The sequence below is a fragment of the Somniosus microcephalus genome, chromosome 3, assembly GCF_052327205.1.
Source record: "Somniosus microcephalus isolate GS21.2 chromosome 3, FLI_Smic_1.0, whole genome shotgun sequence".
Classification (NCBI taxonomy): domain Eukaryota; kingdom Metazoa; phylum Chordata; class Chondrichthyes; order Squaliformes; family Somniosidae; genus Somniosus; species Somniosus microcephalus.
Genome location: NC_140989.1, coordinates 26,170,473 through 26,196,735, shown reverse-complemented (window position 1 = coordinate 26,196,735; position 26,263 = coordinate 26,170,473). Strand labels below are relative to the sequence as shown.

The 26,263-nt window shown below is 48.0% G+C and overlaps 1 protein-coding gene across 2 annotated transcripts in view; it reads left to right on the top strand.

The window, feature by feature from the left end:
* The window catches only part of wdr27 (WD repeat domain 27), a 608,079-nt gene that overhangs the window by 98,472 nt on the left and 483,344 nt on the right, over positions 1–26,263 (top strand). For both annotated transcript variants that reach the window (XM_085979531.1, XM_085979524.1), the window contains exon 20: positions 8,227–8,324. In XM_085979531.1, coding sequence (XP_085835657.1) covers positions 8,227–8,324 — 98 coding nt within the window. The remainder of the gene's footprint in view (positions 1–8,226; positions 8,325–26,263) is intronic.

Here is a 26,263-nt window from a genome sequence, read left to right as displayed (position 1 = left end):
AACTTCTATGCCACCGGCTCCTTCCAATCCGCTGCTGGGGACATTGCCAACATCTCCCAGTTCGCCGTGCATTGCTGCATCCGCCAGGTCACCAATGCCCTTTTCAAAAGGAGACGTCAGTTCATCTCCTTCTCCATGGCCCTTGCCAAGCAGCAACAGCGTGCAATGGGCTTTGCAGCATTCACGGGCTTCCCTGTGGTGCAGGGCGCAATTGACTGCACGCATGTGGCTTTGCGGGCACCTCTGGAGAATGCCGAGGATTACCGCAACCGGAAGGGCTACCATTCGCTGAACGTCCAGCTGGTGTGTGACCACAGGCAGCTCATCCTAGCTGTCAATGCCCGCTTTCCAGGCAGCAGCCACAATGCCTTCATCCTGCGACAGACTTCTGTGGCAGACATGTTCCAGGCCCAGCCTCACCCACGAGGATGGCTTATCGGGGACAAAGGCTATCCTTTGTGTACCTGGCTGATGACCCCGCTCCGTGCGCCCAGCACCCCTGCTGAAGAGGGATACAATGATAGCCATCAAGCGACCAGGAACATCACCGAACAAACAATCGGCGTCCTGAAGCAACGGTTCCGCTGTCTGGATCGTTTCGGTGGAGCCCTACAATATTCGCCGGAGCGAGTCTCCCATTTTGTGGTCGTTTGCTGCATGCTGCACAACCTGGCTATCCGCAGGACTCAGCCACTGCCACCAGAGATTGGAGGACCACCTGAGGAGGAGGAGGAGGAGGAGGACCAGCACAGGAGGGAGGCAGAAAGTGCAAGGGCCGCCCGTCGCCGGCTTATTGAACGTCGGTTCTAGGCCCCCTCTCAGGGAATGGCTTGTGCCAATGTCAGCAGATGAATGTAGCCGCTCCACAAGCCCTCAGCCGAGCAGGGCAACCAGGACTTAACCAAAAAACCATGCACAGTGCAATTTAACAACAATAATTTATTGAAAACCTCTGCCCTTCCCACATTACATCCTCATGTGGCGAAGCCCCCTCCAGAAACACAAAACTACCAGTCTCGGCCTTACAAAAAGAAAGAAAGACACCAGTCTCGGCCTTACAAAAACACAACTGCACCAGTCTCGGCCTTATAAAAAGAAAGAAAGACACCAGTCTCGGCCTTACAAAAACACAACTGCACCAGTCTCGGCCTTACAAAAAGAAAGAAAGACACCAGTCTCGGCCTTACAAAAACACAACAGGCATTTGAGCATACCTTCTACCTTTTGCCCTGCAAGGGCGATGCCTTTCGCATCCTTGCCTGGCCCCTGCCCGCCCTGCAGCTCCTCCTCAATGGGAGCCCAGTGGCTGCAGCAAGGCTGGGGGAAGGCTGCTGAGGGGCAGATGGCATGACGGCAGATGCCCTTGGGGGTCGGCCTGCACCAGCTCTGGCCTTGGAGTGGCCGGCTGCTGACTGCTCCAACTCTGGCTGGGCGGCAGCAGTCTGTCCAGCGGCTCGTGGCAGCTGCAATGGCGGAGTGGCACTGTCGGCTGCAGGAATGGTGCCAACCTGGCAGATCGCAGGTGCTCGCTGGTCGCCTGATACAGTGGCACTCGCACGGGCCAGCACTGCAGCATGCGCAGCAAACAGCTGAAGGACAGACTGCTGGGCTGCTGCTGCGCGGCGGGTGCCGTGGCGATGCCTGGCTGATCCAGCGAGGGTGGCAGCAGTTAGTGCCCGTGTGGCCCTGGTCTGTGTCCGCATGACAACAGCCAGTGAATGGACGGCACGACTGAGCACTTGGCTCGAAGCCGCCTGTGCTGCCGCGAAGTCCTGCAGACTCCTGGCCTGTGCTGCTCCAAATTGCTGCACACTCCTTGACAAAGACTCAATGGAGTCAGGCATCCTTGCCACTGCAGCCATGAGCTCATTGTGCCTGCGCTCAGCCTGGACGGCCATTTCCTCCAGGAGCAGCACCTCCTCTGCGCTCACCGTCGCAGGACTGGAGGCCGCACTCACCCTCTGGGGAGAAGTCCGCCGAGCTTCCCCACCCCTCCCGCGTTGCTGCAGGCAGCTGGGCCCCGGAGCTTCACTCTCCTCCGACCCTTCCCCCCGGCTCCCCTCCAGGGAAGACGTGTCCCCTACATCGCCATGGGCTGGCGCGGCTGAGGGTGGCACTGATGGGCCGGCTTCCTCTTCCTCCTCCTCGTCTTCCGAAGGGCTGACAGTGCCAGCTTGAGGGCCCGCCTCCTCACCTGACGATTCACCATCTGAAAGCAGGAAGGCACAAGAGTAGCTTTAGAGTGAGGACAGGGCAGCAGCGAGGGAGGCATGAGTGCTGCCATTCACCGCATTGGTCGGACAGTGGCAAAGGATGCTGATCTCATGCGCAAGTGGAACGAGAGAGGTCCAAAAGGTGATGCCCTTACCATTGGTGCCCAGAACAGGGTCGGCATCTCCACTGGCGACGGGGCCAATCAGCCGGCCTGCCATAATGCGCTCCACATGCTGGTCGAGGTCGGAGAGCTCTTTGAGGTCAGGACGGCCTCCCCCGGTCTCAGTTCGGTTGCGCCGGTTGTGCGCCACCTTGGCCTGCAAGAGAAAGGACGGCCTCTAAGTACAGTGTGAAGCCCTGATCTTGTCTGCAATGCCTCCCATGGTCGAATAGCTTGTACAGTGTGTAAAGTGCTGAATGTGCAAGTGATTTTCATGCCAGTCCCATAGCTGCTGGATGAGGGCTGGCCATTAGGGCTTTCAGGTCCCTTTGCCCATAAAGTGAGGTGCACATGCAAGGATGAGGAGGACACTGGAAAGGGTACTCACCCTGACAACCCGAGTGAGGTCGTTGAACTTCTTCCGGCATTGCACAGGAGTCCTGGCAACCACGCTGTTGGAAGACACCCTGTTGGAGACCTCCCTCCAGGCTTTCCGGTAGGCACTGGGCAGCGGCCTCTTGCCACCTTCTGGGAACAGAACATGGCGCCTGCGCTCCACTCCGTCAACCCGCAGCCTCAGGTCACCGTCGCTGAAGCGCTGCGCTCTCTCCCTGGCCTTCTCCATAGCCCTGGGCGTTGTGCAGGTGAAGCTGAAGTGGTCAGGCCTAGGTTGAGGGCTGCAGTGTGCAGGGCGTGGCAGGCAAACAAATCCACCCTCCCCCTTTAAGAGCTGACCGGCGCCAGTGTGTCTGCCGTCAATCAAGAACTCGCCACACCGGCGCTGCGCCCGGCCTCGGGGGTATCGCTCAGCACCGCCGGCTTAGCGCCTAAAGATAGTCGTGCATCGCCTGTTTTAGCACAGCAGCAACCTCTTGGGGCGATGCGACTGAATATTGGCGAAGGGGGCGCAACTTTGCGCCGGGCGCAAACTTTAGCGGCCGCCCGACTTTACCGCCCCAAAAGTGGCTATACTGAATTTCTAGGCCTATGTGTTTTAATGATTTTTTTTTCTGAATATAAGGTGTATGCTGGACACAGTCCACAGAAAAGCTTAGATGTTTTTGGATAAACCAGCAGTGGCTTTTCAGCAAGGCTATCGAAGTCTTGTGTAGAATACGATTCTTGCTGGAAGTTATTTACAAATTATGAAGACTCTAGTGGAGTCAAAAATATTCTATTTAAGTTTAAGGGGAGATGTAATAGAAACATAAAATTATGAGGGGCTTTGGGAGAATAAGTAAGGAGAAACTGTTTCCAATGGCAGGAGGGTCAGTAACCAGAGGACAAAGATTTAAGATAATTGGCAAAAGAACCAGAAGGGAGATGAGGAGACTTTTTTTACATAGTGTTGTTATTATCAGGAATGCACTGCCTGAAAGGGCGCTGGAAGCAGATTCAGTAGTAACTTTCGAAAGGGAATTGGATTAATACTTGGAAAGGAAAGATTTGCAGGGCTATGGGGAAAGAGCAGGAGCGCAGGACGAATTGGATCGCCCTTCCAAAAGAGCCGGCACAGGCATGATGGGCCAAATGGCCTCTTCCTGTGCTGTATAATTCTATGATACTACCACAGCCTCACAAGGGATCCGTAACACCTTCATGCTGCTGAACTCACTTGAATATTTATATCCCTGAAAACTCCATTTGAAGTGATGTTATCTCCAGCGTAAGTCCTCAGTGAGTAATAATTTAGAACGGAGAACTCAGTCGAGTCTCCTAGGCTTTATTACAACTTGCTGACTTACCCTTGGTAGTGTCTAAGTACTTCATGATTAGTTTATCCACTGATACAAACCGTACTACCATGAGTGCTTATTGGCTTTCTATTTTAACTTGACTGCCAGAAACATACTTCTGGGTATGGACTTGACTTGTTTTTGCAATTTTACTGCTTATTGGAGAAGTAATCAATTTAGAATTGGGTGGTCTACAGACTGAATGCAGCTGTATAGAAGTCTGTGAGATACTTGCAGTTAAGCCTCTCTCTTGTTCTCCCCCTCAAAGGGGATAACGGAAGATCAGTCTGCATCTTGTTCGGCAGCCCGTTTGACATCTTTCCCGATTTTATTTCCATTGAAGTCAAAAATAAAATGTCAATGGAAATAAAAACTGGGAGAGATGTAAGACGGGCTGCCGATTCGCTATCACTCCTTTTACATTATTGCACAAAATCAAAATTACCCCCACTGTCTTAGAGCTTAAAATCATTGGTATATAAATCAGCCCTAATGCAGAGGATTTGTACAGAATCAATAAAGCTACTTACAGTAAATAGTGGTTGTTACTGAAGAGGGGAGGTTCCTCTTATTTTATAGTAGTTACTGTCCTATCTTTTCTTCAGTATTGACTGCAAGATTTGGACCAAAATTAGTAGTGTTTATTTGGGTTTGGTCCTTCTCCCCCTTGCTCACCTTGACTCGGATAGGGGAGATGTGTTTCAGTCACCTGCATGGAGGAAGGCACAATCTTGGTGCTGAGAAGGCCTTTGTGGAATTGTCATATTTACTGTATGCCTCATTCTTTTTTCAAGATCTATCCTAAATGCTCAATATTTCATCTGTTTGGTCTGTAATGCTTAGGACGGTGTACTTATTGGGACTCCTACTCATCTCTCATTCACCTTTCCTCCCCTTTCTCTGTGCTTTTCATTTTGGAAATGTTAAAAAAACAGACATTAAATATTATCCCTGTCTAGAGAACACCCAAATTAGCTTAGGAATCCAGAAAACATCAACTTGATCAAGAGAGCATCAAAATATATATTCATTTTCTGGTCTCTTAGCCTTCAAACTAAGCATGTTATGAGACACCCATGTATTAAATTTAATTTAAACTTCAACAGACTTAAGAGTTAAATCTTAACTTTTAATTTGCCCAATTGAAAATGGAGAATAGTGCCAATTTCATTAGATTTGTGTCAAAGTACAAAGCGGATATAATTTCTGCCTTGTTGGAATTGGTTTTTCTTAAAAAGAAACATTTGCTAACGAAAACATTCTTTCTGTAATAGAAAGCGTAGCGTGTATTAAAAGATCATACAGCTTTGGGTTTTCTTATTATTAGATTATATAACTTCTCCCATAACTTACAACCCTGTTCAGTGCATATTCCTGCAGTAAGAAGTGTATCCCTTCACCTTTGAGAATTGCAAAGCTAGTGCACAGATGCAAAAAGTAATCAAAAAGGATAATTGAATGTTGGATTTTACCTCGAGGTGGGGCAGGGGGTGAGGGTGGCGCTGCAATACAAAAGGGAGGAGATCATGCTTCATTTGTAAAGAACCCATCTGGAGTACTGCATTCAGCTTTGGGCGCCAACCCCATGATATATTGGCCTTGGAAGGGGTGCAGTGCAGATTCACCAGAATGATGCCAGGGCTAAAAGGGTTAAATTATGAAGGCAGGTTGCATAAATTTGGCTTGTATTCCCTTGAGTTTAGAAGGTTGAAGGGTGATCTGATCGAGGTGTTTAAAATGATAAAGGGATTTGATAGATTAGATACAGAAAAACTGTTTCCTTTGGTGGAGGATTCCCGAACAAGGGGGCATAGTCTTAAAATTGGAGCCAGGTCATTCAGGAGTGAAATCAGGCATTTTTCACACAAAATGTAGTGGAAATCTGAAACGCTTCCCCCCCCCCCCCCCCCCCCCCCCCAAAAGGCTGTGGATGCTGGATCAATTGACATTTTCAAGACAGAGATTGATAAATTTGAGTTGGGTAAGTGTATCAAGGGATATGGAGTACAAGCGGATATATGGAGTTGAGGTGCAGATCACCCATGATCTGACTGAATGACGGAACAGGCTCAAGGGGCTGAACGGCCTACTCCTGTTCCTATGTTACTGTTCACATTTACAGAAAATGAGATATTAAAGTTAGAATATTTCATTATAACACAGTATTTGTACTGATCCGTTCCTACTATAAATGCAAAGTTAGTTTTAGCTCCAGATGATGGGAAACATAGAAACATAGAAAAATAGGAGCAGGAGTCGGCCATTCAGCCCTTCGAACCTGCTCCACCATTCAGTATGATCATGGCTGATCCTCTATCTCAATACCATATTCCCGCTCTCTCCCCATACCCCTTGACGCCTTTTGCGTCTAGAAATCTATCTATCTCCTTCTTAAATATATTCAGTGACTTGGCCTCCACAGCCTTCTGTGGTAGAGAATTCCACAGGTCTCTACCACAAATCACATCTGTAAATATTTAAATTTATCTACATTTATGGAATTCCCTTTTTGTATGTTATTCTTCCCTACTTTGGTCACATATAATTTGATAGTCTGAAAATCTAATAATATTGCTGGAAGTGCCCTCTTCCATTTGTTTATAAACAGTGTCAGTTGTACAGGATCCAGGACAAATTCCTGCTTCATTTCAGTATTCACCGGTCACCAGGCAGTTCCTTCTCTGCTTTTCATCATCGCCTGCTTTCTGTTGCTAAGCTCATTTCCAATCCAGTTGACTAATATACAGTGGAATTCATGCATTTTCTTTAAAAGCCTCAAATCCGGAACCTTGTCAAATGCTTTCTGAAAATTCAAGCTTATTATATGCCCTTAATACCCACAACCTACAACTTCTGCTTCTCAAAGAATTCTGGTAGATTGTGATGCTTGGTTGTGAAACTATGCTGATCATATTTGTAATGATTCTAGATCTGTTGAATCCCAGATGGAAAATGGGCTGGGCAGTAAAATAGAAAATCTTGTTAATTTGTAGAGTTTTACTATAATGTTCTCAACAGCAGTACAATGATCTGGAATAGGGGTGAAGACTACAAGATAATGTTTATCTTTACTTGGCTGGTATTACCCTTTCCTTGCCACAGCTTTGGGATGGTTATCTTACCTAGGGCAACATATCAGTCCAAGGTGTTTTATTCTCACATAACAAAAGAATATCCTACCTCTACTCCCCTTTTTATCTGCTGGACAACTTAGATTAGGTAATATGGCCAATGTTTGCTATCAGTGAACCCTCTAGCATATCCACCAGTTATCTACCACTAAGACAGGTCTAGTTTATTTCTGTTCAACAGTGGCAAGAAAGCAACACTATTTTATTGCAATCAAGTAGGAATATAGGGGAGAAATTGATCTTCATTGCTGGGCGGAAAACAGGCAAAAAAGACCAATTTCACTGGGTTATGTACTATGCCTCAAGGATACCTGCAATACGTCTGATGCCATAATGGCCTCAGATAATATTCAGGTGTCCCAGGCTGCTGCCTTAAATAGGCTTTACGCTCCTTGCATATGTTAATGAGTGCTAGGTCTGCCCCACTCATGTTTTCCAGCATTTGCCGCAGCCGCCAACAAGCAGGTAAGATTTCTTCTTCAAGTTAACTCAACATGTGGAGCCAGGAGGAGTAGGGGCTTCCCTCCCAGCTCCACCAGGCTGCTGCTGGCCTACGCTAGCTCCCTCCTGTTCCCTCTCCTCCCTCCCACAACCTGCCTGAGGGTCACTGCCGCCGAGGCAGCTGGCCCAACTTGGGAATCTTCAAACCAGCTGCCCCTGGAGTCTCGACAGGCGCCAATAGCTCGCTGAAGTTATTAAACTAAGGCCCAATTTCTGGCTTTGAGCCGCCAGCTTCTGGTGTGTGCTTTCTTTTATGGAATCTTTTAAGCCATTCTTGTGGTAGAAAAGGAATTGGCACTACACGTTTCAGGAATTTAAATACTGTACACCAACACTATAAATTTGGGGATTGTTTCCCTTATTTTCAATCTTTCAAAGGTGCCTTGTTGTGCAGCTGCCAAATTTTATTTGTACATTTGTTTGAACCAGGATTACTGTGGTAAATGAAACAATCTTTTGTTGGTAACAAACCTTGTTTATCTAGTTACAAAAAGAAGAGCAGAAGCAGATTGGTTGGCAAGTTCAAGATGGCTGGCACCCAGGAGATCAGTTGCCTGTCTGCAGTGAATGACTTCTACTCCTGTATCCTTTTGTTGGTCATATAATGTTTATATCTTTAATAATTTTGGTGTGGGGAGATTTGTGTACTGCTTAGATATCTTCATATTATTTTTTAAAATTCTGAAATGAACTCTGGTGCACTAAAAGCAATTTAGCCCGTTATATGTATTTGTACACTGTGCAGTTCTCTATCAAGAGGGTCAGAACGAAGAGAAGTCGTGAATTATAGCTTTTGCCATTACTACTTTGGCTGCCTTAGGTTTCTGCATAGTTGCCAACATAAATAATTGAATGCCAGATTTTCTTTGCCTCAAGTCTGATGCACACCATGGGTGTTTGCTCTAGTTTAATCAACAGGGAAAACATGTGTTTGGACCATCATCCTTTTTTTCCCACAAAGAAAGCAAACGTCATAGGGTATATTTTCCTTTACTATTTTTAGCAAAAAAACTAGATGTGGGTGTAAAGCAACACCGCTTTATACTCGCATCTACTTTTTACTAAAATAGTGAACAGAGGAAAATATACTCCAGTGTCTATTATCCCTGGCTTTGTCTCAGGTTGGAAGCCTTGGTAGCCCAAAATGTCTCTTAAGAAGAGAGTAGCTTCATTCTCAGCCCTCAAGATATATGGCACGACAGTGGTCTTGCATTCTTTTAGATCTGCCTTTATCCAAAGTGGGGGTAAATAATACATGCACTTGTCACACATAATCATCTTAATGCTTCGTGCAATGAATTATTTCTGAAATGCAGAACACCGGCAGCCAATTTTGAGCAACGATGACCCATAAGCAGCGTTGAGGTGAATGATCATTATTCTGTTTTTTGCTGGCATTGGAAGAGGGAGAAATGTTGGGCAGGATGCTGGGAGAACTCATGCTTTTCTTTGAATAGTTCCGTGGGATCTTTAGCATCAACCTGAACAAGCAGATAGTACAACTCTGTGGTGGCCTGTCTTGTGAAGCATTCTTGCCATGGAAGGAGTGCAGCGAAGATTCACCAGGCTGATACCTGGGATGGCAGGAATGACGTATGAGGAGAGATTGTGTCGATTGGGCTTATACTCACTGGAGTTTAGAAGATTGAGAGGGGATTTCATCGAAACCTATAAAATTCTGTCAGGCCTGGACAGACTAGATGCAGGAAGGATGTTTATGATGGCCGGGCAGTCCAGAACCAGGGGTCATAGTCTAAGGATAAGGGGTAAGCCATTTAGGACTGAAATGAGGAGGAATTTCTTCACCCAGAGAGTGGTGAACCTGTGGAATTCTCTGCCACAGAGGGCGGTGGAGGTCAGTTCATTAAATATATTCAAAAAAGAGTTGGATATATTTCTTAAGGCTAAAGGGATCAAGGGATATGGGGAGAAGGCAGGGACAGGGTACTGAGTTTGGATGATCAGCCACGATCTCATTGAATGGCGGAGCAGGCTCGAGGGGCCGAATGGCCTACTCCTGCTCCTATCTTCTGTGTTTCTATGTAATAAGACAAATCTCCTCTGACACATCCATAAATGTGTGGACGGGTCTATAAACACTGGTCCTAGGGTAGTGAAGGGTATGGATAAAATACAGATGCAATGGTCCATGTTACATACTCGTATGGACTCAGTATTTTCTGTCCCTTTGTCTTCCTCATCTAAATCATGCAGCGCGATGAGAACCCCAAAAGGCATTCGCATCCTCACCACTTTTAATGGCAACAGAACCAAGAATAATTAAGGAAAGTAGTGATGGAAAAAAAAATTCAAAAATGGCAGTCGACCGAACATTGCCAAATGTACGGAGTAAAGCTCAGCAAAGTTTAATTGCAAACACAAAAAAACCCACTTTTACTCATAACTCAAATTGTGATATCCCTTTAAGAAGTCTACCTGAGCAGACCAGGTACTTGAATTCACGATACACCAGTATTATGTGTGTTGTCGGCGAGGCTTAACCAAAGTCACGACTTTCAATGTGGGACCTGATCCCCCTAAATATGCTATTTAAATATGAAATTCAAAGCTTGTCTATAGCAGGAGCTTATTCTGCCCCCTGAAATCCCAATGTAATTCCAGAATGCGGGGATTAGGCGGCTGAAGGCACTGCCGCCAATGGTGAGGCAAAGGGAAGTGGGGGGGGGAGCGGGATGAACACGAGGCCAGAGTCAGAGGAACGAAGAACTTCAGGGAGGTTGTAGGGCTGGAGGAGGTTACAGAGATACGGTGGGGAGAGGCCATGAAATGATTTAAACACGAGGATGCGAATTTTAAATTGGAGACATTGGGCGACCGGGAGCCAGTGTAGGTCAGCAAGAACAGAGGGTGATGGGTGAGCAAGACTTGGTGAGAGATAGGTTGTGGACAGCAGAAGAAGGCAGTCTTTGTGATGGAGAGGATGTGAGGTCTGAAGCTCAACTTGTGGTTGAGTAGGACACTAAGGGGGAGAAATTTGGTTGGCAGCGCCTCCAATTAGCACCTAAAGAGGCCGAGAAGTGGGGCGGTAGCCAATTTTCGGCCGGGCGCAGTGAACCCAGCGCCTCCTCCCATATTGAGTGGGCATTTTGCGCCGGCGCTAAACCTTAGCGCCCGCTCGCGGGCGCAGGCAGATCATGGCGTCATTTCAGTGTGCAACGCCTTTTGGGCGCCCCGGACCGGAAATTCAGTGTTGCGCCCCTCTGTTCCGCCTGGCGCTAATAAGGACTGCTTACCTGGAACGTTCCCCAGTCGCTCTCGGGCTAGGGGGGCGCTCTTTAAAGGGGACTGCACTGGTATAAAAGCGGCAGCCATTTTGGGAGCACAACTTCCTCGAGACTTTCACAGAGTTGCTGAGCTGCACTCTGAGAGCCATTGCACCAGTGAGCCAGCGCTGGCCAGAGGAACTTCAGCCTTCTGACCATCACCTTGCAGCTGGTGAGCATTTACAACGTTTACAATTTCTTGTGCGCTATTACTATGGGGGCTGCATTGGAGGGGAACGTCCTGCTGCTGAACCATCTGGAAAGGGCACAGAGACGCAGGGAGAGAGGGGCAGGAATGGCCAGGCGGAGGAGGGCCAACAGACGTCGCTACACCAGACCTTACGCTGCCAGGGTTTACCGACAGCAGTTCTGTTACTTGAACATGTCAGAGGAGCAGTGTCTTAGAAGGCTGTGCTTCAGAAAGGAGGTGGTGACTGAGCTGTGCCACCTGCTTCAGCCAGATCTGCAGCCTCAGATAAGGTGCAGGACCTCTCTGTGGGTGGCTGTTAAGATGACTGTTGCCCTGAATTTCTATGCGAGCGGCTCCTTCCAGGCCGCAACTGGGGACATCGCTAACATATCGCAGTTTGCGGTGCATTGCTGCATCCGTCAAGTAACAGATGCCCTATTTAAAAGGAGGCGGCAGTACATCTCCTTCCCTGTGACACTGGAGAAGCAGCGGGAGCGCGCAGAGGGCTTCGCAGCAATAGCGGACTTCCCCATGATGCAGGGCGCCATTGACTGCACGCACGTGGCTTTGCGGGCGCCTGTTTTGAATCCGGAGGAGTTCCGCAACCGCAAGGGGTTCCATTCCTTGAATGTTCAGCTGGTCTGTGACCACCGATAGCTGATCCTCACAGTCAATGCGCAGTTCCCTGGCAGCAGCCACGACGCCTTCATCCTGCGCCAGACTTCAGTTGCAGACCTATTCGAGGCCCCGGCTCACCCAGGACGCTGGCTTCTCGGTGACTAGGGCTATCCTCTGTGCCCATGGCTGATGACGCCGCTCCGTTCGCCCAGCACTCCTGCTGAAGAGCGCTTCAATGCGAGCCATCAGGCGACGAGGAACATTGTGGAGCACACAATCGGTGTGCTGAAGCAGCGGTTCCGCTGTCTGGACCATTCCGGAGGCGCCTTGCACTACTCACCAGAGCGAGTCTCCCACCTCGTCGTAGTCTGTTGCATGCTGCATAACCTCACCATCCTATGCACCCAGCCAATGCCATCAGCCATTGAAGCACCAGCGGAGGAGGAGGAGGACCAAGACGGGAGGGAGGTACAAACTGGAAGGGCCGTCCGTCAGAGGCTGATAACAAGCTGCTTCTAGGCCCCTGTGACGGAATGCTTGGTGCCATTCGATGAGGAGGAAGGGAACCGTCCAGATAACCCAAAGCCTATGAAGGGCAGTGAATGTAAATATCAGACATGGCCAATGTAAATTAAAAAAGTTGTTTATTTTGCGAAATGTGCTTCCTTCCAACATGACAAAGCAATGGCAACAGAAAGCAAAACTAACACAGTAACACATAAGTGGCTCGTACACCCGGGAGACTATCCAAAACATTACTAACATTCAGACCAGCATCCACGGCCTTGATTTCTACAAATAAGATGTCTCAGCTGCACCTTCTACTCTTTCCCCCTTGATGGTGATCTACTTCTCTTGCGAGATCGGCCCCTTCCCTCCCTGCAGCTCCTCCATAATGGGACCCCAGTGGTTGCATCAAGGCTGGGGGAGGCCTGCTGGCTGTCCGAAAGCGCAGATGCCCCTGAGGGACGTCCTGGACGACCTCTGGCCTTGGAGGGCCCGGATGCTGACTGCTCCAACTGTGCATGGGTGGAAGCAGTCTGTCCTGCAGGTGGTGGCAGCTGCAGTGGAGACGTGCCAGCGGTGGCATCAGGAATGCTGACATCCTGAGAGGGGACAGCAGCTCCCTGGTCGAACGACACACTTGCACTCTGACGGAGCAGCACCGCAGCATGCGCACCAATCAGCTGGTCCACAGATTGAGGCCCTGCTGTGGTGCTGCAAGGGCCCCGGGTAATCCCGCCTGATCCAGCGAGGGTGGCAGCAGTCATTGGCCGCGTGGCCTCAATATGCGTCTGCATGAGACCAGCGAGTGACTGCGTGGCAGCACTCAGCACTTGCGTGGCAGGTGCCAGTGCTTCGGTGAAGCCCTGGACAGTCCTTTCCACTGCTTCGGTGAAGCCCTGGTCAGTCCTTTCCAGTGCTTCGCTGAAGGCCGGGACAGTCCTTTCCACTGCTTCGGTCAAGCCCTGGACAGTCCTTTCCAGTGCTGCCCCGAAGCCGTGGACAGTCCTTTCCAGTGATGCCCCGAAGTCCTAGACAGTCCTTTCCAGTGCTGCCCCGAAGTCCTGCGCACTCCTTGCCTGTGCTGCCCCGAAGTCTTGGATACTCCTTGCCAGTGTCTCGATGGATTCAGGCATCCTTACCACTGCAGCCATGAGCTCAGTGTGCCTGAGCCGAGCCTGGGCGCTCATTTCTGCGAGGGACCGCACCTCTTCTGCGCTCTGTGTAGCAGTACTTGCGGCCTGACTCGCCCTCTGGGGAGATGTGCCCCCGAGCTTCCCTACCCCACTTGCGTTGCTGCAGCCCGCTGGTTCCTGGAACTGCTTCCTCCTCAGAGCATTCCCCCCCGCTCCCCTCCAGGGAAGTAGTCTCCCCAGTCTGCAGAGGGGCTGGCTCGCCTGAGGGTGGCAGGGATGGTCCAGCTTCCTCCTGCTTGTCGCCTCCGGAGTCAGTGGCAGTGGCAGCTTGAGGGCCCGGCTCCCGAGCTGGTGATGCAGCATCTGAAAGCAGGGAGGTTGAAGAGTGGCTTTAGCGAAAGGACAGGGTGGCAGCAAGGGATGCATGAGTGCTGCAATGCTCTGACATGGGTCCAGAGTGAAAAAGCATGCTGGTGGGGGGAAGAAGTGGAAGGAGAGAGTTCAAAAAGGTGATGACCTTACCATCACTGTGCACAATGGGGTCGGCAGCTCCAGTGGTGACAGGACCAGTCATCCGGCCTCCAACAATCTGGTGGACTCGTTCCTCCAGGTCCGTCAGTGTCTGCAGCTGAGGAGGGCCTCCTCCGGTGCGAAGCTGCTCCCTCCAGTTCCTGGCCAGCTTGGCCTGCAGGAGAAAGGACGGGACGTGATGAAACATGCTGGCCTGAGCTGACATCACATGCCCCCCATGGTAGATTAGCCCTTCCATTATGCATTGAGCTGACATCACATGCCCCCCATGGTAGAATAGCCCTTCCATTATGCATTGAGCTGACATCACATGCCCCCCATGGTAGATTAGCCCTTCCATTATGCATTGAGCTGACATCACATGCCCCCCATGGTAGATTAGCCCTTCCATTATGCATTGAGCTGACATCACATGCCCCCCATGGTAGATTAGCCCTTCCATTATGCATTGAGCTGACATCACATGCCCCCCATGGTAGATTAGCCCTTCCATTATGCATTGAGCTGACATCACATGCCCCCCATGGTAGACTAGCCCTTCCATTATGCATTGAGCTGACATCACATGCCCCCATGGTAGATTGGCCCTTCCATTATGCATTGAGCTGACATCACATGCCCCCCATGGTAGAATAGCCCTTCCATTATGCATTGAGCTGACATCATATGCCCCCCATGGTAGAATAGCCCTTCCATTATGCATTGAGCTGACATCATATGCCCCCCATGGTAGATTAGCCCTTCCATTATGCATTGAGCTGAATGTGCGTGTGTGTTTCCAGAAAGGGCCATGGGTGCTGGCTGACAGATGGCCATTGGGGCTTCGCGCACCCTCTGGTCATAATGTCAGGTGCAGATGGAGGGATGAAGAAGATTGCCAAAAAGGCACTCACCCTAACGACCCGAGTGAGGTCATTGAACTTCTTCCTGCATTGCACAGGAGTCCTGGCCACCACGTTGGTTGAAGTGACTCTTTGACAAACTTCCCTCCAAGCCCTGTGGTACTCGCTCTGATGAGGCCTCCTGCCATTGTCGGGGTACAGCACAGCTCGCCGGCGCTCCACTTCGCCAACCAAAGCATCCAATGCCCCATCGGTAAAGCGCTCCGCTCTCTGCCTCACCCTCTCCATATGTTCAAAGTTTGGAACGCCACAGAAAGCACAGCGCCGATTTTGAGGCCTACAAGGCGCAGAGTGTGGCTGCTGCTCCTAATTGACCCGCCCCTTTAAGAGCTGGCCGGCACCAGCATGTCTCGGGGTAATCGATTATTGACAGCACCTGCGCTGCGCCCGGCCACCGACATATTGAGTAGCGCCGCCGGGTTAGCGCCTTAAGACTCCCGTGCAGCGCCTGAATCAACGCCGCAATCACCTTTAGGGGCGCAGCAACCCAATATCGCTCGAGGTGGCGATAAGTTGCGCCTGGCGAAAAAGTTTGCGCAGCGCCAATTCTAACGCCCCAAACAGGGCTATACCCAATTTCTCCCCCTAAGATTGTAAACAATTCTGGTTCAGTCTGAGACAGTGGCCATGGAGGGGAATGGAATCAGTGGCAAGAGTACGGCAGGACCCAAAGGCGCTGGCTTCAGTCTTCCCAATGTTTGACTGGAAGAAATTGCGGCTCATCCAAGACTGGATGTTGGTCTCACACAAAAGCATTGGAGGGGTCGAGACAGGTGGTGGAGAAATAGAGCTGCGTCTCGTCAGCATACATGTGGAAGTTGACCACATGTCTGCGGATGATATCGCATGTAGGTGAGGAAGAGGAGGGGGCCAAAGATAAATCCTTGGGGGACTTTGGAGGTAATGGTGTGCGATGGGAGATGCAGGAGATGCTCTGGCGATGCTCAGATAGGTAAGAGTGGAACCTAGCAATGGCAGTTCCACTGAGCTGGACAAAAGAGGAGCGGCGTTAGAGGAGGATGGTGTAGTTGACCGTGTCAAATGCTGCAGAAAAGTCAAGGAAGATAAAGAAAGATAGTGCACCATCGTCACAGTCACAGAGGATGCCATTTGTGATTTTGCTTTGGGCCATTTTGGTACTGTGGCAAGGACTCAAACCTGATTGGAGAGCTTCAAACAGCGCGTTGCGGGAAAGATGGGCACGGATTTGGGAGGTGACTGTCAGGAACTAGGCCCTTGGGGATGTCTTAGACACCCCAAATGTACATCAATACACTCTATTCGTGCTACGTCAGGCAGTGCAGCAGTCTATCTGGGTCCAGGTGCTCCGAAAAATAGTCTAATTTGAAAGGATTGTCAATACTGTTTAGCTTAGTCCGTCAGATATCTCTTTGAGGAAATGCGTTTGTTGGGAACATGGCTATAGAGCTCTTCTGGGCTACTGTCCTTGTAGAACCTTTGGTAGAGTATGATGGGAGTTACATGAATCCAGGCAGTCTGTATCATCCCACATTCTCCATTTGAGCGTGGTGGACTCCTGGATCCATCTCCCTCTGCTCATCCTTTTCCTCTCTTCACCCTCTCCCATCTCACTTTCATTTTCATGCCTTACCTTTCTCTTACCTGTGTTGCTGCTGACTCTCCAGGGTCTCCCGGTGTTATACTTTGACTCATTGTTGTGCCTGCAATGTCATACTCTATTGTCACAGATTTAAAGAGGAATATTGCTGTAAAACCTCCTGGCTGTCTTTGTTGTTATGAGCAAATCGAAAGTAACGTTATTAAAAATAATGTCATCCCCCTAAGTAGGAACAGCTGAAGTAGAGCAACTTTTTTCTAACATAGCAAGAAGATAAGTTAATTTTAGAAAGGCAGACATGGTAAAATGGTTATAAAAGACTGGGTAAAGTATACACTGTATGAATAGAACTGCGTTTATGTGCTAAACCATAAATGTATTTTGATGCTTTGGCAACATAAGATGTAACTTATCATGCCAATAAAGCGATTTGAATTGTGAATTGTGAATTGTATGCAATGGTCTGCTTTCAATTTGCTGATTCTTGTGTGTTTTTGTGTATTTTTATTCTCGTTAGGTCAGCTTTCTGAATGAGATCCAAAACCACTTTTTATTATAGGGAAATTCTTGTGAGTTTCACCTACTTTCCTAGTTAAATCTGACGCCCACATGGTGAAGGTTTATTATTTCTGTCTGAAGTGCCCAAGTCCATTTTCCTGCTACCATGTTCCTCCTCCTATTGGACTTCAGATGATTGGATCATTTTCAGCAGTATAACTCTAGGAGGTGCTGAAAAAGTCTCCCTATTCCATACGTCATAATGCAGATAATATCCATTTAAAATTGTGCAGTTTTTGATTTCTGAACCCATCACAATATGATGCCAGTTTTGTTGAGATATTCTTTAATTCTCCCAAGTGCAACACATGTAAAATTACACAGATATAACAACGGAATGCTCTGTCAGCATCTGGTTAGGTTTAAACTAATTTGTAGGGTTCGGAACCAAACTAGTTAAAAGCCCAAAATGGTCGGAACTTGGCTGTTTTGGGTTTAATTTCAAGTACTTGAATTTGGACCAAGCTCATGCCACGTTGATTTTGGATGCAGTGTTTGTTGTACAATTGGTTAAACGTGCAGTAGGTTGACCAACTACAGGTAGCATGGTGACATGTGGATTGGTGTTACAATGCCGTATGTCTAAAAATGATAGGCATTAGAGTTTTTAGCCATAATTTTCTGACATGGCAGGGTTGACGCCTCGGCTGAGCTTCCAGCAGATCATGCGGAGTGGAAATGAGGAGCTTCATCGCAGAAAGCTAGGGAAGGCAGGGTGAGAATCAACCTCCACTACTCTTGTATACCACCTTACAGCCGGTTACTGAGGATAGTTAGCAGAAGCCAAAAAATCATTTGCTTGTATGTTCTTGCCATGGAATAATGCATATTTAAAGATGGAGAAAAATATTTGGACTTGGATGATTGTATTTAAACATTATTAGATTATTATCTTCTGACCTTCTCATCTCTGACCCCGAACGATCAGTCCTCGGCAAAGGCCTGAGCTTCATCCCCTTCTGCCCCATCTCAATGAATTTCGAGCTTTGCACAATACTGAGCTCTTTTTTTCGCCGCCTTCGTCTCTGTACCCACTTCTTTGGCCAGGAATCTTCCCCCCGCACAGCGGACACTTTCTCCCGTTTTCAGAACTCTCATTCTACCTGGACCCCTCCCTCTGGCCTCTTACCATTTCTAGATATTTTCATTGCGAACTGCCAGTGTGACATTGGCCGTCTTAATTTCTCTGCTCCCCTCACTCACTCCAACCTACCTCCCTCTGAACTTGCAGCACTCTGTTCTCTCAGATCCAACCCTAACATTGTCATTAAACCTGCTGACAAGGGTGGTACTGTTGTTGTTTGGCAAACCGACCTCTACGCCAATTTTCTAACACCTCCTCCTACCTCCCCCTGGACCATGACCCCACTACCGAACATCAAGCCATTGTTTCCAACACTGTCGCTGATCTCATCTCCTCTAGAGATCTTCCCTCTAGGGGTACAATCTCCTAGACCCCAACCCCGCAAGCCCACTTCTACCTCCTTCCCAAGATCCACAAACAGGACTGCCCTGGTAGACTCATCGTTTCAGCCTGTTCTTCCAGTTTCCAGTTTCCTGGCCCCAACCATCTCCTTTTCACTATGGATGTCCAATCCCTCTACACCTGCATCCCCCACCAGGACGGCCTGAGGGCACTCCACTTCTTCCTTGAACAGAGGCCCAACCAGTCCCCATCCACCACCACCCTCCTCCGCCTGGCTGAACTTGTTCTCACATTGAACAACTTCTCCTTTGACTCCACTCACTTCCTCCAAATAAAAGGTGTTGCTATGGGTACCCGCATGGGTCTTAGCTATGCCTGCCTTTTCGTGGGATTTGTGAAACATTTTTTGTTCCAGTCCGACTCAGGTCCCCTCCCTCACCTCTTATTCCGGTACATTGACCGCTCCCTCCTCGACAACCTAGTCCACTCCTCAATCACCCCCAACACCCTCTCCCGCTCCCACAGCACCTTCCCGTGCAAACGCAGGAGATGCAACACCTGCCCTTTTACCTCCTCCCTTCTCAATGTCCAGGGCCCCAAACACTCCTTCCAGGTGAAACAGTGATTTACTTGTACTTCTTGCAATTTAGTATACTGTATTCATTGCTCACGATGCAGTCTCCTCTACACTGGGGAGACCAAACGCAGATTGGGTGACCGCTTTGCAGAACATTTCCATTCAGATTTAGATCAGTATGTTGAGGAACCAACTAGGGAACAGGCTATTTTAGATCTAGTATTGTGCAACGAGAAAGGGTTAATTAATAACCTTGTAGTAAAGGGGCCTTTAGGGAAGAGTGACCATAGTATGATAGAATTTTATATTGAGTTTGAGATTGATTTAGTTAAATCTGAAACTAGGGTCTTAAATCTAAACAAAGCAAACTACATAGGTATGAGTGACAAGTTGGCTAAGGTAGATTGGGAAACTATTAAAAGGTATGATGGTAGAAAAGCAATGGCTAGCATTTAAAGAATGAATACATCATTTACAACAAATATACATTCCTTTAAGGCACAAAAACCCCACAGGAAAAGTGGTCCAACCGAGCCTAACAAGAGAAGTTAAAGATAGTATCAGATAGTGAATGGTGGTGGACCATTAAACTACTAACGGGAGGAGGCTCCATGAATATCCCCATCCTCAATGATGGTGGAGCCCAACACGTGAGTGCAAAAGACAAGGCTGAAGCGTTTGCAACCATCTTCAGCCAGAAGTGCCGAGCGGATGATCCATATCGGCCTACTCCTGAGGTCCCCACCATCACAGAAGCCAGTCTTCAGCCAATTCAATTCACTCCACGTTATATCAAGAAACGGCTGAGCGCACTGGATACAGCAAAGGCTATGGGCCCCGACAACATCCTGGCTATCGTGCTGAAGACTTGTGCTCCAGAACTAGCCAAGCTGTTCCAGTACAGCTACAATACTGGCACCTATCCGACAATGTGGAAAACTGCCCAGGTATGTCCTGTCCACAAAAAGCAGGACAAATCCAATCCGGCCAATTACCGCCCCATCAGTCTACTCTCAATCATCAGCAAAATGATGGAAGGTGTCATCAACAGTGCTATCAAGTGGCACTTACTCACCAATAACCTGCTCACTGATGCCCAGTTTGGGTTCCGCCAAGACCACTCGGCTCCCAACCTCATTACATCCTTGGTCCAAACATAGACAAAGGAGCTGAATTCCAGAGCTGAGGTGAGAGTGACTGCCCTTGACATCAAGGCAGCATTTGACCAGGTATGGCAACAAGGAGCCCTAGTGAAACTGAAGTCAATGGAAATCGGGGGGTGGGGGGGGGGGGAACTCTCCAATGGCTGGAGTTATACCTAGCATAAAGGAAGATGGTTGTGGTGGTTGAAGGTCAATCATCACAGCCCCAGGACATCGCTGCAGGAGTTCCTCAGGAAAGTGTCCTAGGCCCAGCCATCTTCAGCTGCTGCCCTCCAACATAAGGTCAGAAATGGGGATGTTCGCTGATGACTGCACAGTGTTCAGTGCCATTCACAACTCCACAGATAATGAAGCAGTCCATGCCCGCATGCAACAAGACCTGGACGACGTTCAGACTTGGGCTGATATGTGGCAGGTAACATTCACGCCACAGAAGTGCCAGGCAATGACTATCTCCAACAAGCGAGAGCCTAACCGCCGCCCCTTGACATTCAGTGGCATTACCATTGCCGAATCCCCCACTATTAACATCCTGGGGGTCACCATTGACCAGAAACTTAACTGGACCAGCCACATAAATACTGTGGCAACAAGAGCAGGTCAGAGGCTAGGTATTCTGTGGCGAGTGTCTCACCTCCTGACTCCCCAAAGCCTTTCCACCATCTACAAGGCACAAGTCAGGATTGTGATGGAATACTCTCCACTTGCCTGGATGAGTGCAGCTCCAACAACACTCAAGAAGCTCGAAACCATCCAGCCCGCTTGATTGGGACCCCATCCACCACCTTAAACATTCACTCCCTCCACCAGCGGCGTACCGTGGCTGCAGTGTGTACCATCTACAAGATGCACTGCAGCAACTCGCCAAGGCTTCTTCGGCAGCACCTCCCAAACCCGTGACCTCTTCCACCGAGAAGGACAAGGGCAGCAGGCGCATGGGAACACCACTACCTCCAAGTTCCCCTCCAAGTCACACACCATCCTGACTTAGAAATATATCGCTGATCCTTCATCGTCGCTGGGTCAAAATCCTGGAACTCACTCCCTAACAGCACTATGGGAGTACCTTCACCACACGGATTGCAGTTGTTCAAGAAGGCTGCTCACCACCACCATCTCAAGGGTAATTAGGGATGGGCAATAAATGCTGGCCTTGCCAGCGATGCCCACATCCCATAAAAAAAGAATTAAAAAAAATTAAAGGAAGAGGCATATAATGGTGCCAAAAAGAGTAGTCAGCCTGAGGATTGGGAGGATTTTAGAATTCAGCAAAGGAAGACCAAGAAATTGATAAAGAAAGGGAATATAGAAAATGAGAATAAACTAGTGAGAGACAAAAAAACAGACTGTAAGCTTATATAGGTATGTGAAAAGGAAAAGATTAGCGAAAGTAAATGTGGGTCCCTTACAGGCTGAGACAGGAGAATTATAATGGGTAATAAGGAAATGGCAGGGAAATTAAACAAATACTTTGGGCTGGATTTTGTGAATGGAGGCGAGTTGGAGGCGGGACTGCTGCTTGTCGTGTCACTGTCCCGCCTCTATCCTCGCCTGACCAACCAGAGAGATTTTCCCCTGATTGAACTTGTTATGCCCGCCCTGCGGGCTCAGCAGGCCGATTAGGGAGGAAGTCACAGACAGCACGTCAACGTCAGACGTGCTATCTGTCAAGACTTCTTGAAAGAAGAAATGTCAGCATTTGACAGCTCTGTGAAGCTGTCAAACACTGACATTCTCTAGTTTGATGCGTCCTTGTGTTCAGGATTCATCAAACCTTTCAAATTTGTAAATTTCACATGGCTGTTGGTTCAGAGGTTCCAACAGCCAGTCTGTGAAATTGACAAGGAGGATATCGGCTCTCCCGATCCACCGTGGCTGAAGGCTGTAGGAAGAAAACAAGGTAAGTGAACACTTTTTAAAACTTATTACTCACCTTGCATACTTACCACTCCACCCTTGCACCCATCACTCAACTCTACATCTTACTTCCAGGCGCCGCAGACCTCTTCCACGTCTCCTCCAACCCGGCGGGGTTCTCCGAGGTCGGGAAGCCGTTACCTGTGAAGGTAAAATGGCACTAATCCTTTTTTCTGCCTGTTAGCTACCTGTTAACTGGCAGTTAAAAGGATTAAATGCCATTCCCGCCTCCAGGAGACGGGACCCGAAGCTGCACATCTTCCCGCCTCCTGGCAAAAGGGCGCGGAGGCGGGATGGGGGCGGGTTTGCCATCCGCCCCCACTTTCTCCGAGTTTACCGGCTGTCCCGCTTCCATGCCCGCCTCCTCGGGGCTTGGAAAATCCAGCCCTTTGTGCCTGTCTTCACGAAAGAAGACACATAAAACTTCACGGAAATAGTGGAGAACCAAGGGCCTAGCGAGAATGAGGAACTGAAACAAATTAGTATTATTAAAAAAATAGTACTGGAGAAATTAATGGGACTGAAAGCCGATAAATCCCCATGACCTTTGGCCTACATCCTAGGGTTTTGAAAGAGGTCGCTATAGAGGTAGTTGATGCATTGGTTGTCATTTTCCAAAATTCCATAGAACAGTTCCCACAGATTGGAAGACAGCAAATGTAACCCCACTATTTAAGAAAGGAGGGAGAGAGAAAACGGGGAACTACAGACCAGTTAGCCTGATATCAGTACAGGTAGACTATCCTTTATCCGAAAACCTCGGGACCAGCCGTGTTTCGGTTTTCGGAAAATTTCGGATTTCGGAAGGTATTTTATAAGACTGGGAAATTTGTCGGTACAGTTTTGGCCTCCTTACCTAAGGAAGAATATACTTGCCATAGAGGGAGTGCAACGAAGGTTCACCAGACTGATTCCTGGGATGGGGGGATTGTCCTATGAGGAAAGATTGAGTAGACTAGGCCTATATTCTCTAGAGTTTAGAAGAATGAGAGGTGATCTCATTGAAACATACAAAATTCTTACAGGGCTTGACAGGGTAGATGCAGGGAGGATGTTTCCCCTGGCTGGGGAGTCTAGAACCAGGGGTCACAGTCTTGGAATAAGGGGTCGGCCATTTAGGACTGAGATGAGAAGAAATTTCTTCACTCAGAGGGTGGTGAATCTTTGGAATTCTCTCCCCCAGAGGGCTGTGGAGGCTCAGTCGTTGAGTATATTCAAGACAGAGATCGATAGATTTTTGGATATTATGGGAATCAAGGGATATGGGGATAGTGCAGGAAAGTGGAGTTGAGGTAGAAGATCAGCCATGACCTTATTGAATGGCGGAGCAGGCTCGAAGGGCCAAATGGCCTCCTTCTCCTCCTGCTCCTATTTCTTATGTTCTTATGTAGTCCACAAGCGTGACCCCGACCTTCCGGTCACCTGTCACTTTAATTCTCCGCTCCACTCCCACTCTGACCTCTCTCTCCTGGGTCTCTTACACTGTTCTAATGAAGCTCAACGTAAGCTCGAGGAACAGCACCTCATCTTTCGATTAGGCACTTTACAGCCTTCTGGACTCAACATCGAGTTCAACAATTTCAGACCATAACCTCTGCCCCTATTTTTTCAGATCGCAGCTGTTTCTGGTTCTGCCATCCCCATTTACACCTCTTCTAGACCCATCTTTTGTTTCTTTACTTATCCCATTACCATCTCCTTTTGCTTTTTGCAATCATAGCTTTTGTCATTTAATCTCTCCTGCCTTCAACTCTATCACAGACCTTCCCTTTTGTTCTTTCCCTTCCTCCTCTGTTTCCCTATCCCTGCACTTGCTTAAAATCTGTTACTTACATCTCTAACTGTTTCCAGTTCTGACAAGTCATCGACCTGAAACGTTAGTTCTGTTTCTCTCTCCTCAGCTGCTGCCTGACATGAGTATTTCCAGCATTTTCTGGTTTTATTTCAGATTTCCCGCATCCGCAGTATTTTGCTTTTGTGTTTGTAGATTATAATCTTGTTTTTTGATTAACTTTACCTGCATAACCGATATTGTGAGTTATAGTTTATGGGCCGTATTTTCCGATAGGAGGCTTCCCGCGTGCGGAGGCCTCCGATCTGGAAAAAATCTACGCACTTACCTGAGGGCTGCCGAGATCCGGCCACCTCCGCTCCTGGGCCTCTCCAACTCGAAATGCGCAGGGCCCACGTATCCCAGAGGCGCAGGCGGTTCGCAAGCGTCCCTGGGATCACGTGGGCCATGGGGAGCCAATCAAAGAAGGGAATCTCCCTTCATACACTTGACAGACAGACCTGTCAAATATATGAATGGAGATCACCCCAAAAACACTTTAAAACATTAAATAATGTTTTTTTTAAATCACATTTTAAAAATTAGTTGAAATTACAATAAATTAAATATTTTAAACAAAAATTAATTTTTTGGGAAAAAATAATTGAAGTTTTTTAACGGGGCTAAAAATAAACTTACCTTTTTAAAAGTATTTTTAAATGATAAATGAGTGAAATTAAAAAAAAAAACTTTTTTCAAATCTTATGCTGGTAAAAGCAGTAAGATTTCTAAGGGTTTCCAGAAAGCGGAACTATCCGCCCGCAGAGGCCCTTCTCCAGGGCAGGCGTCTGATCTGTCAAGAGCATTCTTGACAGATCGGAAATGCTGGTTTTCAGCGCATGCGCTTCGCATGCCTGAAATCGGCATTTCTGATGTCCCTACTGTAGTGTATGTACCTTTAAGAGAGAACTACTTTTACAGCTCCTGTATACTGTAGTACCGGCAGTGACCACACCTGTATATAAGCCTTGAGCATGCCTCTGTACCCCAGTCTTGAGACTACCCTACTCCAGTAAATACCTGTTGATTGTTCAGTTACAGCATCCGTGTGGTTATTGAAAAACATCATACTCTCAGAATCACGGATCTAACACCTATGGGTATGTACCACAGCGCGTACACACCCGTAGGGATCGGAATATCCGGCCCTATGTTTTTGATTGAAGTTACAATTTGATTGACTTGTGAACTTTAAGCTTGGCTGTCCCAAAAAGGTTTATTTTGTGAAGTACTTTTGAAGAATTGTGTTTTGCAACAGATCGCTATTTTAATGAGTTACTTTAGAAAAATAATGATGAATTTGTCAGATTGGCATTTCCCAGTTCCCATATGTTATCAATTTTTTTAGTCAGTTCTACTTCTCTGGATAATATATTTCAAACTATCTGTAGCTCCGTCACATTTTATTCACGTCTGAAAAAATTTCATTCGGGCTGAAAACCCGTGGCCCTTCTGGCACACTCGCACTGTAACTTCAGCAGGAGGGCACTGGAAGACCCACAAATTTAACCAGGTCTCAAATATCCCAGGCTCTGGCTTAACATTGGAGTACCTGCGATCACCTTTTAGGGTCAGCGCCTCCGTCCAAACACACCATTGGTGTAAGGGGGGTATGGCTGGTACAAAAAAAAGTTATAAAAAGATATTGTATGGTTGTGCGTGAAATCCGAGAGTTGAACTTTCAGTTTTGAAGGAACTGTGCACTGGCTGGAGGTTTGTGTTGCAGGAAATAGCACTTAATTGCATTTGTGCTGGGTGTGAAGTGATAATCTAGCCCCTAACCATCAGGCTAGGAACACCAGCAGTAAAATAGAATTCATCTTCTCATTAAAAGAAGTAACATTTTTTGCTTGAACTGGTAATACTGTAACTACAAAGTTTAACTGTCATAAAGTTCACTAATTTACCTTTCATTATGTTCATATTTAATAAGATTATTGAACTGGTCCTCCCCCGAGGCTGGCTCTGTGGAGTTATCCATCTGAGCCATACAGACAATATTAGTCCAAGGTTCACTCCCAGATCCCCGCAGAGTTAGCTGAGATCAGCCAATCTAATGGTAGAGTTGCTACGCTTAGCTTCAGCTCCCCTAAGTTAAAGGAGAGGAAAGTTGGCCACGATCCCCTCTCCTTGATGGCTGTCCTTTGACACTTGAACAAATTGCGTGTGCGTAGACTTCAAAAGAAAGTTTGGTTTTGACGCCATTTATGGTTGTGTAACCAGCCAATGCTCATTGCCAAGGCTGAAACATGAATATCAGCCAGTTGGTGACTGGCACCCATGGACTTGCACCCCAGCAGGGGAT